The sequence below is a fragment of the Oncorhynchus nerka genome, linkage group LG7 (assembly GCF_034236695.1).
Source record: "Oncorhynchus nerka isolate Pitt River linkage group LG7, Oner_Uvic_2.0, whole genome shotgun sequence".
Lineage (NCBI taxonomy): Eukaryota > Metazoa > Chordata > Actinopteri > Salmoniformes > Salmonidae > Oncorhynchus > Oncorhynchus nerka.
In genome coordinates this window covers 26595451-26614493 of record NC_088402.1, presented here as the reverse complement: position 1 = coordinate 26614493, position 19043 = coordinate 26595451, and the positions used below count along the sequence as shown (strand labels likewise).

The window sequence follows — 19043 nt, the reverse complement described above, 5'->3', positions numbered from 1 at the left end:
GGCGCACACACACAATCCATGTCACAAGGCTTAAATCCTAACCTGTCCACATTTACACTGATTTGAAGTGGATTTAACAAGTGACATAAGGGATCATAGATTTCACCTGGTCAGTCTGTCATGGAAAGAGCAGGTGTTCTTAATGTTTTGTACACAGTGCATAAAATTGAATGTAGCCGATATTTCCAGGAGACCAGCACCAATAATCAAAATGTACCAAGTGTGTGGTGCTTTTTTAAATTGATATGAAAATGTATGAAAACGTGTTCCTTGGAATAGAATGTAGTCAGCTAAAACTGACTACTTACTATTTTAGCATACTACTTACCATATATTTTCTTAACTCCTATTTAGTATCAAACTGGCCTCCAGAAAAATCACTTGGTTCACACTTCCATTTGAATTTGGTCAATACATTTTATTTACCATTTTGAACAGATAGATAATTCAATATTTTAATTTATCAATACTAGGAATTTGTCCTCTGGTCTTTAATCATACAGTACATTGTGTCATGACGTAAATAAATATATATGGAGAAATAAAATACAAAAACAAATAACATATGGAAGAAAATCACCTAGAACTGTATTGCGTTTGTAATTTTCTACAAGAAGGAAGCGGTACCACAGAATGGTCTGTAGATATTCGCTGCAGAGTCAACACTTCTTTGCAGACCAACATTTTCAGACTTGGCAGGATCAAGGAAGTTAAAGTGACATATCAAATTAAGTGTCAGTCCTTTATCAATTTACACTATATAAAAATTAAAAAAAAGTGATTTTCATCATGAATAGATATTTGTTCTGTCAGCCATTACAAGGTTATATCTGTTAAGGCCAAATAAAATCAGTTCATGCCCTTTAACATTTTTTTTGACTACTGACATCTGGTAAACACTTATCTTCCATAATCTCAGTCATTTTAGAGGATGATTTTTTTAAGGCATGATGACTAATGGAAAAAATATATCTCTGATCAATTAAAGGTGATTCTTGCCAAGCCTGCGATGTTATTGCACTATTTAGGGCCATCAGTAAATGAACGCCGCTAGCGCTGTTTACAAAGAGTAAGTTCAGTCTAAGCTCTTGTCATTGCAGTAGCACAGCTTTTCAGGTCGTGGTCTCCAGACCATGAGGATAACGGAAGAAATAGATACAAATGGATCAGGCCTACATATCCTACTGTAACATGGCTGGAACAGATAGGCACACTTTACAAAACGAAATGCATGTACAGTTCCTTTCTATATCAATCTAGCAGGAGTTCTGTACACAATGCAAATGGATATACATAACAATATTTATTCTCTAGAGTGTTTTGCCAACAAAACAGCAATCACTTTCACTCGCAAGAATAACAATGATTGATATGTGTTATTACTGCAGAATACCTATTATTGCTGGTAAAACTGTATACTCCATTTTCTGTATTTATGATAAAAAATATATTAATGAGTCTACAAACATTTGTCAACAGTGTCTCAGGGGGGTAAAAGTGCAGGTATTAGAAGAACGAAGGCAAGAACATTTTGTTCACATAGGGAGTATAAATAGCTAAACATTTGGAGCTTCTTAATATATTACTATGGTTTTTGTTAAAGATTCAAGTGGAAAATGTGTTTTTGAAAGGAGTACTTTGTAATTTCTCAAACTGAAATACTGTAGTAAAATGAACAGTACCATTAAAATAGTAAACCAATGCATTATTTGGTAAGATTACAATTAAATTACTATGCCATGATATACAGATTTCTTGTAAAATAACATATTCCGTGTCTGCTTTCTATGCATCGGCATTCATTTGCTCTATTATTATCATCAGTATTTGGACGAAAATGATCAATCAGTAGAATTTGGTTCAGATGTACCATAGTACCCTATTTGGTCCAAAACAACATTGTTGACATTTCATTATCCATTCTGGTGTTTTCCTACTTGTTTGAGATATGATTTTGTGGGTGAAAAGATATGCAGTTGACCAAGAGACAGAGTGGATGCTTAAGCAACGCAAACATTTTCTTTACCCTTGTTTCCTCAAGTGCAATCGACCATTCACATAACAAACAGATAACAAATGCATTGTGACTCGAACAGACATGTACATCTTCAATATATGCAGAAAGATTAGGAAGGCATGGACCTCTACAGCTAGCGCCAGGGTCATAAGTCCAAACAGACTGGAAAGTCTGCGGGTTTGATGCAGCCGGCTCTTCTTGCCTAGCTCTGTGGGTACAGTACTGTTCTCGCTGCCTTGAAACTTCAGGCACTTCATCCTTATCTCCGACAGTGGTCGTAGTCCACATCGATTTGAGAGAAATGTCCTTTCTCCCTGTAGTACAAAACATAATCTCTGTTTCCTACCTTGGCACACTTTGGATCCGTTTTGGGGTGGGTGGGTAGGTAGGGCCATTGGTGTTGAAGATAAGAGTCCCATGCAATCTACACCCCTCATGCAACAATCCAACAAGATCTGGAGTTTCTGGAACCCCTTTTCATGCCTCTTAGGCATGTCACTCAGGATTTCCATTAGCAGGCCATGCAAACCTCCTAAACTGCTCTTATAATAGTGCGTGGTCATTGTCCCAGGCAGTGTTTGTCTGTTCCTATTCCTCCTTTCGACTGTGGAGGGGATGAGGATCGAGGTGGATAGAGGAGTCCTTCACATGAAGCTGTCAGCGGGTCCATAGGAGAAGCCTGGGAAGGCTCCAGCTGCCTCCTTGATGCTGCTAGTCACCAGCAGGCCGTCCGTGTTGCACAGAGATGAGGTCACAGGGAGGTGGGTGAACTCTGGGTCAAAGTGCCTGAGGTCCGTAGGCCCGCTCTGTGAAAGCCAACCAAACAGAGCACTATATTAGAGACGTGCTCTAAAACACAAACATCAAAATCACATTTCACACCCATACAGCCTCTAAATATATATATTGCTGTCATTGGGATGCAGTTTGTGACCATTTTTTAGGAAAACAAGATGGAAATTCTACTTGAAGTGAACAAGAAAGGGTATATTTGTACTTCTCTCATGTTAACCTGGAAGACTACATGTATACATTGTTGGTAGATGTACTTACCACTGAGGGAATGTAGGGTGGTGTGATGTTCCTTGCCATCAGGTCATCCCAGTTGATGGGTGAAAAGAAGGTGTGGAACTTCAGTTCCATCTAGAGGCAGATAAAAACACTACATCAATCCACTGGTACAGAACAATACTGAGACCTTAGTAGTATTTGTTTCTTGTGTGTTATTCATATAATGTATTTGTTTGTTGTACATTGATTGCTCTGTTGGTGTCTATGTCTGTGTGTGTGGGTACTTACAAAATCATCTTTCACTCCCAGCCTCTTAGTGCGGTCCTTTTGCAGGAGCCCCTCCAACAGTTCTCTGCCTGCGTTGGACACGTTGGGCTTCAGTACGAGAGGCTTGTTCAGGATATTGTTGTACATCTCAGCTGTGTTGCGGCTGTAGAAGGGGGGCTATGGAAAGAGACAGCAAAAATCAGTACATGCTACGTGGCCAAAATCCATACACACCACGCACCATGATTGTCAGTGTACTTGTGTGATTCATACTGACATTCCTTATATATGGGGCGACAAGGTAGCCTAGTGGTTAGAGCGTTGGACTAGTAACCGGAAGGTTGCAAGTTCAAACCCCCGAGCTGACAAGGTACAAACAAATCTGTCGTTCTGCCCCTGAACAGGCAGTTTTTCCCACTGTTCCTAGGCCGTCATTGAAAATAAGAATTTGTTCTTAACTGACTTGCCTGGTTAAATAAAGGTAAAATAAAATAAAAATATAACTGACATGGTGACATACGGTGTCCCACCAGAGTCTATGGTCAAATGAAGTGCACTATATAGGGAACAGGGTGCCATTTGAGATGCATTGATAGTGGATATCATAACTAAGGTAAATGCATTGTGAAAACTGAACCATGAAAGAGATGCTGAAAAGAGCAGTGATCAGTAATGCCTCACCAGTCCATAAAGCATCTCGTAAAGCACGGATCCCAGGCACCACCAATCCACGGTTCGGTCGTATGCCTGCTTCTGCAGCACCTCGGGGGCCAGGTACTCCGGGGTTCCACAGAAGGTGCTGGTGGTCCCAGTTGGTGCAAGGCCCTCTTTGCAAAGGCCAAAGTCTGTCAGGACGATGTGGCCCGCAGAGTCTAGCAGGATATTCTCAGGCTTCAGATCTCTGTGAAGTTGGAGAGGGAGAGGGTTAGGAAAGTGCAACTCTCCCTATACAGTGTTTACGTCCGTTTACCTTCCTCTAAACCACTGGCCCTTATTCAGTGGCCCAGACTACACATTTCTATAAGTGGTATTGTTTCTGTCATGTGCTATGAAATATAGTCACCACCAGAGGGTGGTGTATGATAGGATCTTAGTTCATACCTGTAAACAATATGCAGGGAATGGAGGTATCCCAGAGCACTGGCGATCTCTGCAGCGTAGAACCTGGCTCTGGGTTCTAGGAACACCCGCTCTCTCTGTAGATGATAGAACAGCTCTCCTCCATTCACATAGTCAAGCACAAAGTACAGCTTGTCAGTAGTCTGGAAGGAATAGTGCAGCCCCACCAGGAAAGGATGTTTGATATTCTTCATCAGGACACTTCGTTCCGCCATTATATGCTTTTGCTAGATGAGGGAGTAAGAGAAAGATGAGCATACCACTCACAATGACATCAGTGCAATACTTAAATTAGAGCAACTGAGCGAGCGACTGAGTGGTTGTATGGGTTTGTGGCTATTGCACCTTGCTTGGAGTATTAACTGTGTGTTTTTATGGTGAAGATCAGTAGAGTAAGACTCACTTCTTTCTTCTTCAGGATGATTTTCTTCTGTAGAACCTTGACGGCGTAATACTCATTGCTCTCCCTGTGTCGAGCCAGCAGCACCTTCCCAAAGCTCCCTTTGCCAATGATTTTCAGGTAGTCGAAATCACATGGTTTGATCGCCAGCTCTTCAGCTAGTGAGCTTCTGGGGGAGGTCAGTAGCATCTAAGAATAGAGGAGGAGAGAAGGAGCTAAGAATGACCATCTTGGCTCTGGATAAAATTATCTATTTACAGTTCACACTGGTAATTCAAATGGCACCCTATTCCCTATATAGTGCACTACTATAGGGCTCTTTTAAAAACTTGTGCACTATTTAGAGAATTGGGTTCCTTTTGGCTCAGTCTGTCCCAGTGGCCAAGGCATGTGTTATGCTGATGCTCACCGGATTTAAGAGCTCAGCATTGTCCAGCTTCTCATTCTGGTTCTCATCGATCTTGAGGAAGTCAACTTCAGAGCTGAGGAATGAACAGAGAATGTTAGAATGGAATCCTCCTTCACTTATGATTCTCAAAATAACTTATGGTTATTTTGACTGATACACTCATTGCCACTTTGTGATTTTATAGGGATGAGTGACCTCTCTAAGTTGACATTGTTTTTTCTAGAGTGTTTAAATTATAACAGTAGTCTAATACTTAGATTGCCATCACAGGCCAGTATTACGATTCATACTATTTTTCAAAGTCGGACATCACAGTAAAATGTTGAGTTTTACAGTGATTTAATTGAGTAATTAGATAGAGAAGGTTCCATTTGTCATAACTGACCCAAATGAGATACAAACCTTCCAAGACTGTAAATAAGGGTCTCTCCTCTAACTCCTGAGAGACAATAAGGGTCTCTTTTCTCTAACTCCCAAGAGACTATTCAGTTGTTGTTGAGCCCCTCCCTATACACCATGTAGCCTGCAGCACCATCTGAAAAGTAGTTCTAAGCCAGGGGATCAGACATGACTAGCACAAACAGCCCAGAATCTGACTGCTATAACAACCTAGCACCTGATGATGGTATTTCATTTTTGTATATTTTATTGAACCTTTATTTAACGAGGCAAATCAGTTAAGAACAAATTATTATTTACAATGGCGGCCTACTCCGGCCAAATCTGGACGACACTGGGCCAATTATGTGCCACCCTATCACAGCCAGATGTGATACAGCCTGGATTCGAACCAGGTACTATAGTGACACCTCTTGCACTGAGATGCAGTGCCTTAGACCGCTGTGCCACTCGGGAGCCCAAGGTGTTTTGGAATTTTCCACTGAGCTAGACCCCCCACCTGGTCCCTTTTTAGGCTGTTGAGTACTAACCATATTGTGTGGTGCGCGCTTAATTGAATTACCCGGTTATCCCAGTCAAGGGGACACAGGGGATTTGCAGAAAAGGTGCTTAAGCACTGGAGAGGCCATGGCGGGAACACACTTGACATGACATAACTATTCTTGTGCTGGCTTTGCCTGCTTGGCCCCAGATTACTGCTTTGACTCAAAATGTGAATAGTGACGTGCAGTTGATTGGATTGGAAATGTACAGTAGTTTACACTGACCTAGGTAGACCTATAAATAAACACATAGACCTAATCTAACGCCATGGGAAGCAGATGAAATGTCGCACAGAGGCCTATTGTGTGCACACCTATCATATATCTTGACTATTTGATAAATATCTATACTTTCAGAAAATATAATTTGTCATAATATTATATTTCATTGGCAGCTGGTAGCTCATATATAATATCTAAACATCTCATTTGGCCATACAAGTGCTCCATATAATACTTACTGTTGACACATATGTGGGTTTGACACCAGCCTCGATATGAAGTCGTTAAGTCCAATTTTCCTCTCCTTGATGAAAGCTGCAAATCAAAAATAAGCATGTATGTCAGCTGGGCGCCCTCTCAGAGAACACAACGTCACAGATTTAACACAGCCCTTCATCAGACCTAAGCTACACCATTGCAGAATTAGGGCCATGGATAGGCCTCTACTATCTACCTGGGATAGATAACAGCTTACATTTCATCACAGTGCGGTGAACAGTCTAGAAATTATAGCCGTATGCCTATATTAAATCTGTTCAAAGCTTTAATTTTAAAATGTTTCAGAAGTTCAAAAGTGATTTGGAATGGATCCCGTTATAAAAGCATTATGTGCCAAAGTTAGTCGTTATGCAACAAAATATTACTATTCCTTTTTTGCGAACCGCCGCGTCGCATAGTGAAAAATAACACTCAAAGCCTATATCACAAACATAGACATGAGTAAAGGAGCATACAGTCCATCTACAAATCATAATCCAAAGAATATTGATGCATACTATTAAACACCACAATGTAGAAGCTAAATTCTAAATAAAATAATTGAACTTAGATTAACAGAAAAAAATATGCCTACCAGTGAGGACTGACACAATTCCTCTCATTTTGCAATAAGACAAGTCACATGGAGCCTTGGTAACAGCCATGGTGAATAAAAATATGTATCCACTTGTAAAACAGTGCCAAAAGAAAGCCCCTTTATGGAGAAGACACGCTGGTTGCTTTAGTACCAATTGCTCCAATTCATGCGCACTGGCTACAGGGAATCCTGCCTGCGAACACGATCAGTCCAAAATGTCTATCCAGGGCGCTGGGCGGCAAGGAGTTATATACTGAGCACGTGGTATAAGGAGGATCGGCATACTGACGTCACTTGGTTACCAAGCAACTGTCAGAGGCAGTGATGTCACGGGATTCCGCAGCTCCATCTCTTGCCTGCAGGAGGCGGGGAATGACAGGAGGCACGCAGCAGCGCATAGGTGGAGCGCGCTAGATTGAACATCGCTCGCCCAACCCCCTTTTCTACCAATGGAAAGATACGGATGGCTGTAATCTCTCTAGAACCGATAGGATTAAAGGCACTCTGGATCATTTATAATGAAAAATGGAATAACAGGTGCATTGATCCTACACAGACTTCTGTCACCAGCCTCAAAAATACACTGAACAAAAATATAAACACACCGAACAAAAATATAAACACACCATGTTTCATGAGCTGAAATAAATGACCCTATAAATGTTCCACACACAAAAAAAAGCTTATTTCTCAAAAAATGTTTACATCCCTGTTAACGAGCATAACTCCTTTGCCAAGATAATCCATCCACCTGACAGGTGTGGCATTTCAAGAAGCTGAATAAACAGCATGATCATTACACAGGTGCACCTTGTGCTGGGGACAAAAAAGGCCACTCTAAAATGTGCAGTTTTGTCACACAACACAATGTACAATTGGCCAGTGGTGGAAAAAGTACTCAATTGTCATATTTGAGTAAAAGTAAAGATACCTCATTAATAGAAAATGACTCAAGTAAAAGTGAAAGTCGCTCAGTAAAATATTACTTGAGTAAAAGTCTCTAAAAGTATTTGGTTTTAAATATAAGTAAATGGAATTGCTAAAATGTACCATTTCAAATTCATTATATTAAGCAAACCAGACGGCAGGAAGGATAACCAGGGGCACACTCCAACACATAACTTACAAACAAAGCATTTGTGTTTAGTGAGTCTACCAGATCAGAGGCAGTAGGGATGACCAGGGAGATTATCTTGATAAGTGTGTGAATTGGACCATTTTCCTGTCAAAATGTAACTAGTATTTTAGGCTATCAGGGATAATGTATGGTGTAAAAAGTACATTATTTTCTTTAGGAATGTAGTAAAATAAAAGTTGGCAAAAATATAAATAGTAAAGTACACATACCCCAAAAAATTACTTAAGTAGTACTTTAAAGTATTTTTACGTAAGTACTTTACACCACTGAAACTGGTAGGCTGACTGCAGAAATGTCCACCAGAGCTATTGCCAGAGAATTTAATGTTCATAAGCCGCCTCCAATGTCATTTTAGACTATTTGGCAGTACGTCCAACTGGCCTCACAACCGCAGACCATGTGTATGGCGTCGTGTGGGCGAGTGGTTTGCTGATGTCAACGTTGTGAAACGAGTGCCCCATTGTGGCGGTGGTGTTATGGTATGGGCTGGTATAAGCTATGGACAACAAACACAATTGCATTTTATTGATGGCAATTTGAATGCACAAAAATACCGTGACAAGATCCCGAGGCCCATTTTTGGAGAAAGGCATTTCAAGAAGAAAGTTTTTTAAGTTCTGTAGCCAATTCCCTGTTTGCATCATCAGCAAATATCCAATATGTTCTTATGAAAGGATGGAAGCAAGTCAATGCAAGGAACATTCAAATGCAGGTGAAAATATGCCAACAAAAAAGTGATTTTCTTTTATATTCTGCAGGATATTATATTCTACAATACACCATCAAATCCTAACCCTGATGTTTACAAAATGGCCTCTCTCCATTTCCCTGACATAAGGCCCAGTTATGGACCTATGCATACAGTGACAATTCAGATCAAAACATTAAAACAAACTGCAGGATCAAAACAGAGAACTGTCAGGGGTAACTCCTAGGCTATGTCCCAAATGACACCCTATTCCCCACAGGGCACACTACTTTTGAGCAGGGCCTATGTAAGGAATAGGGTGCCATTTGGGATGTTTTTCTTGCTCAATGGCATGTGATAGTCATGCATACTTCGAAGGATGTCCCATCTCGGGACTGAATTTGACCGATAGTTCCTACTATATAAGAGGAAGCATGTTGCCAAGCTAAGTACATGAAGAGGCAAAATGGTGTGAAGACAACAGCTAATCGTGTCATGTCAGGTTATGGTAGTATACTTTCCCAGCAAAGATCTATTTACACACTGTCAGGATCAGATGGCACGACATTGACACCTGGGTTGTGTCCCAAATGGGGCCCTATTAACTACATTATATTGTGCACAACTGGTCAAAAGTACTGCACTACAGGAAATAGGGTGCCATTCATGTAATTGTAAAAAAAATACATACATAAGGGCGCTCCAGCTGGTGAAGACTCCACATGTAATTTAAGACAATCATCAAGGATAACACCAAGGTCAAAAGCTTATTTCCATTGTAGTCCTTCTGGGGGGACTACAATGACAGACTATTGTTGTTTGATTCATAAAATGAGCTAATTAGTACATTTCCATTTCTTAATAAACAACGACAAACAGGTATATCTCCCTTGTCTCAAATACCCCTAAAATATAAATAAATTCCTTATATACAAAACAATCAATCCCTAATAAATATCTAAGACAATCACAATAGGCACCAAAAGGCAGACCATAAGCTATCCTGGGCATTTTCTTCTCACCCTTGTACTAGAGTCTAATGACTCACTTCTGAGACATGCCACTATTTAGCCGTTTTTTCAGTGAGAACTTTAAACTACCTATGGAGGTTATACTTTTCAAATACTGTTTCATTTTGGACATAACCCTTGTTAGGAGCTTAGGTTGAGGCTATTTTCTGAGCTCATCAAGCCCTTATTCACACACATAACCTCCTCTCTGTCATGCTGGTGTGATATCAACACTTTAAAGGGAACATTTGTAACCACAAATGATTGAAAACAGCTAGGGATATTCAAGTTCCCACGCACAGTTGAATCTATTTCAGTTTTGCTTGACTTTAATACACATTAACACAAGTTCTTTTGTGCACAAATACCGGCTCTGCAGGACTGGTTGTGTGTTTGTACTGCAGTAAATACACCTCGCTTTCATCATGTGCACGTGTTGTATTTTTCATTTTTTTGGTAATATATACTGAACAAAAATGTAAATACAACATGCAACAATTTCATTGATTTTACTGAGTTTTGGTTCATATGAGGAAATCAGTCAATTGAAATTAATTCATTAGGCCCTAATCTAGGCAGGTTAGCTGAGTGGTTAGAGCGTTGGGCCTGTAACTGAAAGGTTGCTGGATTGAATCTCTGAGCTGACAAGGAAAACATATGTTGTTCTGCTTGTGAACAAGGCACAAGCCTTGTTCCACTGTTCCCCAGTAGGTTGTCATTGTAAATAAGAATTTGTTCTTAACCTGACTTGCCTAGTTAAATAAAGGTTAAATATAAGATTAGATTTCACATGATTGGGACTACAGATATTAATCTGTTGATACCTTAAAAAAAAGATGGCCTCAGAATGGGACTCAGGATCTTGTCACAGTACTTTTGTGCATTCAAATTGCCATGCAATTGTGTTTGTTGTCCATAGTTTCTACCAGCCCATACCATAACACCACCGTCACAATGGGGCACTCGTTTCATAACGTTGACATCAGCAAACCGCTTGCTCACACAAACGCCATACACATGATCTGCGGTTGTGAGGCCGGTTGGACGTACATTGGAGGTGGCTTATGGTAGAGAAATGAACATTAAATTATCTGGAAATAGCGTTGGTGGACATTCCTGTAGGGAATATGTCAATTGCAGTATGCCAGTATGCCAATTGAGATATCTGTGGCATTGTGTTGTGACAACTGCACATTTTAGTGGCCTTTTATTGTCCCCAGCACAATGTGCCCCTGTGTAATGATCATGCTGTTCGATCAGCTTCTTGATATGCCACACCTGTCAGGTGGACAAATTTGTGCACAAAATTTGAGAGAAATACGATTTTTGTGCATATAGAAAGTGGGACCAACACTTTACATGTTACATTTTATATTTTTGTTCAATATATACAGTACCAGTCAAAGGTTTGGGCACACTTATGCATTTAAGGGTTTTTCTTTATTTTTTACAATTTTCTACATTTGTCACGCCTTGGTCATAATGTTTTGTGTTTTCGTTATATATTTTGGTCAGGCCAGGGTGTGACATGGGTTATGTGTTGTGTTCGTATTGGGGTTTTATAGGATTGGGATTGTGAATGATTAGGGGTGTGTCTAGTTACGCTTGGCTGCCTGAGGCGGTTCTCAATCAGAGTCAGGTGATTCTTGTTGTCTCGGATTGGGAACCGTATTTAGGTAGCCTGAGTTTCACTTTGTATCTTGTGGGTGATTGTTCCTGTCTTTGTGTAGTGTTCACCAGATAGGCTGTATAGGTTTCACGTTCCGTTTGTTATTTGGTCTTCTATAGTTATTTCATGTATCGTCACGTTTTCCTTCATTAAAGAAACATGAGTAACCACCACGCTGCATTTCGGTCCGACTCTCTTTCGACAACAGACAAACGCCGTTACAACATTGTAGAATAATGGTGAAGACATCAAAACTATGAAATAACACATATGGAATCATCTAGTAACCAAAAAAGTGTTAAAAATATATTTTATATTCTTCAAAGTAGCCACCCTTTGACAGCTTTGCACACTCTCAACCAGCTTTTACATGTTACAATGTAACCTTTTATTTAACTAGGTAATTCAGTTAGGACAAATTCTTATTTCCAATGACGGCCTACACCAGCCAAACCCAGACGACACAGGGCCAATTGAAACTGGCTCTCATGAGGAACGCCACAGGAAAGGAAGACCCAGAGTTACCTCTGCTGCAGAGGATACATTTATGTATTATTTATTTTTGGTTACAACTGCTGTATCATTGTGAGATGCAGAGTAAGTGTACGGATGATCTCCGCATGTGTGGTTCCCACTGTGAAGCATAGAGGAGGAGGTGTGATAGTGACACTGTCAGTGATTTTATTTAGAATTCAAGGCATACTTAACCAGCATGGCTACCACAGCTGTCTGCAGCGACATGCCATCCCATCTGGTTTGCACTTAGTGGGACTATCATTTGTTTTTCAACAGGACAATGACCCAACACACCTCCAGGCTGTGTAAGGGCTATTTGACCAAGAAAGAGAGTGATGGAGTGCTGCATCAGATGACCTGGCCTCCACAATCACCCGACCTCAACCCAATTGAGATGGTTTGGGATGAGATGGACCACAGAGTGAAGGAAAAGCAGCCAACAAGTGCTCTGCATGAGTCTTGAAATCTGTTGTAAAAGCATTCCAGAAGCTGGTTGAGAGAATGCCAAGAGTGTGCAAAACTGTCATCAAGGCAAAGGGTGGCTACTTTGAAGAATCTCTCAATTATAAAATATACTGTATTTAGATTTTTGTAACACTTTTTTGGTTTCTACATGATTCAATATTTGTTATTTCATAGTTTCGATGTCTTCACTATTATTCTCGAAAATAGTAAAAAATAAAGAATCTGGAATGAGTAGGTGTGTCCAAACTTTTGACTTGTAATGTATGTATGTACAATATATATATTTATTATTGAAATTCTATTTTCCTTTATTATTTTCCCTAACCCTATCACCCCTTCCCTAATTAGAGTAAACTAATGGACAACAACACCTAGACTTGTACTTCCAGCTTATATTTACATTTTACACACACAGTATATTTTGGATTTCTAATTGCCATATATTTTTCCACTGTGCTGTGTCACAAAAGTTCTGATGTTCTGATGTCCCATGTATTTTCCGAAATCAAATAATGCACATCTGTCATCTACTATAATGCCAGCACGAGGTTTCCTAGTGTGTATGCACATCATTACAATCACCAAAAGAGAGGATCAGGATTACAATGTGTAGATGGGGGAGCTCCCTTCTATCCAGGTTTGGCTGCAATCCGATTCTCCTTCTGACAAATTAGTCATTCAAAGCCTGCGACTTGTGTTTAGTCTGCTTTTGGAGATGCTTTATGGCAATGGAAACATGTGGTGAATCAGAGGTGCTGAATCTACAGTTTAAAAGCTTTGCATGTTTAACAGTCAAAGATGACCTTTCTCTATTTCATTAAACAACACTATTTCACACAACAACACCACATAATGGCTTTAACGGTTATATTTAGCATCCTCCCTATCCTAAAAAAAAGCCCTTCATTTGCCACCATCTCTTTGTCTGATTCATGCCAAGCAGACAGGTGGTAGTATAGGCAACATTTCCACTGGTGAATACTACCCATGATGAGTCACTACTCACCAAGGACCCCTGTCCTCGCCAGCAGCGGCTGATAAATGCCTCTGTTAGTACTATCTGTTATTAAACCCCAGTCCCCAGCCTGACTGTCTTCTTTTACGTTACTACTTTGCGTTGTTTCTGGCTATCTCTCTATGTTCTGCTCCTACGGATGTTTGAGTTTACATCCAAGGCAGTGTGTTGCTGGTTCAGGTCCCCACAGATGCATCCCAAATGGCACCCTATTCCCTTTGTAGTGCACTTTATTTGATTTTATTATTTTTTATTTTACCTTCATTTAACCAGGCAAGTCAGTTAAGAACAAATTCTTATTTTCAATGACGGCCTAGGAACAGTGGGTTAACTGCCTGTTCAGGGGCAGAACAGGAGATTTGTACCTTGTCAGCTCGGGGGTTTTGAACTCACAACCTTCTGGTTACTAGTCCAGGGCCCCCAGTGCACAAAGGGAGTAGGGTTCCATTTGCATCTGTTTTGGATGGATCTGGTGGGAAGGCAGGGCCTGCTGTGCAGCTAGACCCCCACCTGGCTGGTTAACCTGCTGCTGTTGCTGGGCTGAAGGAACCACCAGGGGAGGGGGGCGCACATCCAGGCCTCCCCCAGGCACAACTCACTCTAGATGGGTCGTGGCTCCAGGGAGGAGTGGGTAGTGGGCGGGGGAGCCAGCCTCTCCCTCTCCCTCTGACTGTCTAAGAGAGGGAGGTAGTGTCCAGGTCTGCGTCCCAAATTGCACTCTATTCTTTACATAGTGCACTACTTTTGACCAGGGCCAATAGTGCACTACCCTATGTAGGGAATAGGGTTCCATTTGGGATTCAGCCTAGGGCTTTGACTTCCTGCCCCCACAGTTATGCTGCCAGCAGCTCCATTGATCCCCCCTCCACCTGGTGTGAGTCGCCGGTTGAGTAATGAACCTCCAGTGTAATTCCCTACAATTTCTCACCTGCTACATCCCATCTCTCTCCACGTCCATCATTTTTGCCTTTTCTACTGCTTCTCGATTGCCCTTTTTCTCAATTTCCTCGAGAGAATCATCCCACCCCTCCCTCTTCCCTTCTATTGCTCTTTCTCTGTACCTATCTACGTCTGTGCTGTCCATTCTGTCTATGCTCAAGGAAACTTTGGCATTATTCAACGTCGACCCACAGAGACTAGAGTACTGGAGGTGTTGGGGTCCTTGAACAATGAACACTGCAATGCAGCTTCAGGTCCGAGTGAGTAGGATGCTTAACTCATCATCCTAGCACAATCTGTACGGTAGCATTACGTACAACTCCATTTCCTTCTACAATTCCCAGAAACAGAGATGACTGATATTCAAATCACAGTCAGATGGGATACGGATATGTGCCTTTGAGTCCCAATGACTCAACATCAACTCAATGGTTAGCAGCCACGGAAGCTCACTTTAGGTGAGAGTTTATGTAACGATTCTGGCACCATCACCAAGTACTCTATTAGCAATGTACTTCAAGCTTCTACATTAAGCCAACTGTTACTTAACTTTAACTTAAACTACTGTACCAGGCCTACCACAACCGCACCTTCTAATATTCCTGCTGAGGGTATAATTACTAGTACATTTCACTAGCTACTGCTACTACTATTCATTCTAAATTAATATTTAATTTGACCAATACCAATAGCCATTGTATTATGGGCAAAGCCAAATTCCCCCTGAGTCTGTTCTCTTAGACGGTTCCAAATGGCACCATATTTCATACATAGTGCACTACTTTTGACCAGAGCCCCATGGACCCTGGTCAAAAGAAGTGCACTAAAAAGGGAAATAGATACAACTCTGCTGGTGCAGCCAGAGCCAGGTGACTACTCTACAACAGGCCTGTCACGCTCTACTGACTTCCACAGCATTACCTAGCTCAACATGGTTCAGTGGATGGTACAGGGGAGCGTCTAGGGATTATACCACAGAACAACCACTCACATTCATTCAAAATGACAACACAACTCGTGTTTACAAGCATCAATAAATTAATCAATGGGGAGTGTTGTGACTCAAGTTCTCTCTTCAAGATGCTGCTTCCCCCTTCCTTTGTTGGGTTGTTCCACCAATTTCGGTGACTTATGAAAAGTGTAACTTGGTCAAAAAACCTTGTGATTTCACCCCCAAAAAAATTGGGGTCATAATAAGCACATGTTCAACTTAATAAAAAACATGTTTTCCCATCGTAAGATGTGAAATAAAAACAATACTATATGCCAAAGAAAGTAACAGGGTTGACTGTAACAGTACCAGCCATAAATCCCCTCATGACAGGGGGAATGGAAGCTCGTTTTGTGCAACAGAAAGGTGCAATTGAATGCAAGCTTCACAAAAAATAATCAAATTCCTAAAGCATTTCTAACCTGTATGTCTATGGGTAACAGCGTTGGCATATTATACACGACCTGAAAAGTATTCCAAAAAACAGAAACAGCAACAGAACATGTCAAAAAAGAGTAGAACCAGCTCACCTGCTTTACAAAATGATTTGCCTATTAGATGTTCATTGTTTCTTTTGAATTTAAAAATATATAAATAATAGTTTTACCATATTAAAACGAGAGTTCAGTTCACTTAACAGTGTTGACCGTACAATGAGGGACAGACTAATCACATTAAATAAATACTAATCTTCAGAAATTACTTTGTCAAGAAAAACTAAATAATTTGGGCTTTACAATGATGTTAAATTAATTGAAATATTCCTAGAAGTGACACAGGGTTGACGCAGGGATATGTCAAAATGCTGAATCTTCGCACTTTAGCAAGCCTTTATAAAAATCTGATTTATTGAATAATCCATGCGGTCTATATTAAAAGGCACTTCATTTAATATAACAACATTTTAAAATGCAATATTGGTGGACAATTTCTACTTAAAATATCAAAGAGATGCAAAAGGCCCTCTTTTTGTGGAACGACCCTGTTTCTCTCTCACTAATCCATACATGGGATGGATCATGATTAAAGATGTGTAAATGTGAATGAAGCAATGAATGAGTGGGTAGCTGGCTGGAATGCACTTACATTCAAAGAACAGAGAGTGCTTAAACAAAGTGTTCTGTCTGTCTGATATTTCCTGTCACTTTCTTTTCCCTCGTACATAATCTCAGCGTGTTTAGTGATTACTGGCTGCTCCCTACCATCCAGGTGAGTGATGATTATAAGAGTAAAGTAGATTATGTCACCTGTGATGGGACAGATAGAGGTGTGATTGATAGATAGATAGAGCAGGAGGTGATATGAAATCCTGTCTCTCTCCCTGACTAAATTTTTTAGAGAGAGACCATAAGAAGTAAGTCACGTAAAAAAAGGGAAGGAAAGAGAATCTGAAAGAGATGATGGAACAGACTGAAAGAGAGAAACAAACAAAGTTGAATGAAGACAATAAAACACGAAAAGTTCTATTTAAACTCCACTTGTTCTAGACCTACAACAATGGCCTCAAACATGTCACCCATGGGATAGGCGTTGCCAGATAAAGCTTATTATCACACAAGAAATGAAAGAAGTTCCTACCTATGAAGGATTTCTTGCCAGTCTTCATGTCCTCTTCTATTTAGGTGCAGTGTGTTTTGTGTATTTGTGTCTGTTTCTCTGTGTGTGTGTCTGAAGCAGTAATATTCCAGTGTATGTCTCTGTGTGCGTATGAATGATGTAATCTTGTCTCCAGCTCCTCTCCCTCAGTAATATCCCCCTCTCTATCTCTCTGCAGCACCGTTTGAAAGAATTTGACTCTGCAATTCACAAGACCAGCAAATCCTTTCCTTCATCGCACTTCCCTATCTCTCTCTCTCTCTCTCTGTGTCTCCCTCTCTCCCAGGCAGTACTGGCTGAACTGATGAAACCAAAGAGGCGAAACCAGAGAAGTGTGACGCACCTGTCCCCCTCTCAACCCCCCTTCACCTGTTCCTTTATCTACCAGAGAGCCACAAACAAAACAATAGCAGGTGTCAGGATACGGTTCCCGTGAGTATGGGAGTCCTGCCCGAGGGAACCTAGTCTGCATCCTAAATGCACCCTATTCCCATCACAGTGCACTACTTTTTTTGTTTACCAGGGCCCAGGTCAAAAGTAGTGCACTATATAGGAAATAGGGGGCCATTTGGGACTCAGGCCTGGTCTCTATGACACTAGAGCGCACCTGAGTCTCCTGAGCAGTACAACACCAGGATTTTAAATCCACCTTTAATTGGGGGATATTACTTATAATGATGGTGATGATGATGGTGTCTCCATCCCCTATAGTATAGTATAGAATAGTCTTTCTATTTAAAGTCTCTGAAGTAATCCAGGAAGTAAAGTGATCTATTTAGGAACACTGTTACAGTTCTGATATATTTTACTGCCTGAGGTCATACGTGAATAGATACAGAAGGACAATGAATGTTGGTCAGGAAACGAGGTCTGCTTCCCACATGGCAGCCTATTCCCTTCATATGACACTACTTTTGGACCATGCACTGGTCAAAAGTAGTGCACTATGTAGGGAATAGATTGCCTTTTGGGACACAGCCTTAGGTCTGTGGGCACACCTGGCTGCCATTCACTGTAGTTCTATGGTGAGTTCTATGCAACTGGGTCATTGACGCGGTAAGGCCCTTTTCAATGAGGAAAACCTAATTGGTAAATAATTATTTATTTATTTGTTAGTGCTAATCTAAGACACTGAATATGTGAAATCATTGTAAATGTGTTGTGAAATGTGATATACAAGTGTATGCAGGCGGTAGGTTGCCCAGCGGTTAAGAACGTGACAAAAATATGAAATGTAAATGTTTGCATTATTTAATGTATTGAATATAGTACATAGTATTTGACCATGGTGGTTCGTTGAGTGGGCTCTTGTAACAGAATGTAACACTGTGTCCAATACAAGTCCTGGCTAAAACTATTAGGTCCAGTTTCACAGACACATATATTAAGCCTAAAAATCATGTTCAAAGGAGATTCACCATTGAAAGTTCTTCTTCGTCTAAGATTAGGCTTAATCTGTGTCCGGGAAACTGGCCATTAGAGAATCATTTAAAAAAGTTGAGTTCACACATGGATGTTGCTGACTTTGAATCTTTCTGTTCACCAAGTCCTCTGTTAAAGTTGTAATCCTTAATGGTTAAACTGCCAGGTCAGTTTGCGACATTACAGCAACAAAGAAGTTACTGCAAACAGCGAACACCGTCTCAGACATCATTGCACGACCGATAGAAGAACAGTATAAGTACTGCCATTTTCTTCTCCCTTGAATGTGCAGCGCTCCCCAACTCTGCTTTGTCAACAAAACACTAACAATGGCCGTGGGGCAGACGGTAGC

General features: G+C 40.7%; 1 protein-coding gene across 2 annotated transcripts; it reads right to left on the bottom strand.

Moving 5' to 3' along the window:
* Window positions 1-397: 397 nt before the first annotated feature.
* Window positions 398-17539, bottom strand: LOC115131388 (serine/threonine-protein kinase Sgk1-like). 2 transcript variants are annotated; one of them, XM_029663080.2, is made up of 9 exons: window positions 17252-17539; window positions 6626-6701; window positions 5224-5296; window positions 4818-5003; window positions 4397-4641; window positions 3977-4196; window positions 3317-3472; window positions 3071-3160; window positions 398-2823 (listed from the first exon to the last, which is right to left on the bottom strand). In XM_029663080.2, the coding sequence occupies exons 1-9, from the start codon at window positions 17277-17279 to the stop codon at window positions 2662-2664; spliced, it is 1236 nt and encodes a 411-aa protein (XP_029518940.1). In that variant the 5' UTR covers window positions 17280-17539; the 3' UTR covers window positions 398-2661. The 2 variants fall into 2 exon arrangements, with proteins under 2 accessions (XP_029518940.1, XP_029518939.1); XM_029663079.2 differs by lacking the exon at window positions 17252-17539 and adding an exon at window positions 7240-7485.
* Between the last annotated feature and the right edge of the window lie 1504 nt (window positions 17540-19043).

Bases quoted from the DNA above. Each gene is read 5' to 3' on its own strand.
- LOC115131388 (XM_029663079.2), bottom strand. From the start codon at position 7,309: ATGGCTGTTACCAAGGCTCCATGTGACTTGTCTTATTGCAAAATGAGA. The intron at 6,702-7,239 runs GTAGGCATATTT...TTTGATTTGCAG, and splicing joins AATTGTGTCAGTCCTCACTG to CTTTCATCAAGGAGAGGAAA. The intron at 5,297-6,625 runs GTAAGTATTATA...TTCATTCCTCAG, and splicing joins AACCCACATATGTGTCAACA to CTCTGAAGTTGACTTCCTCA.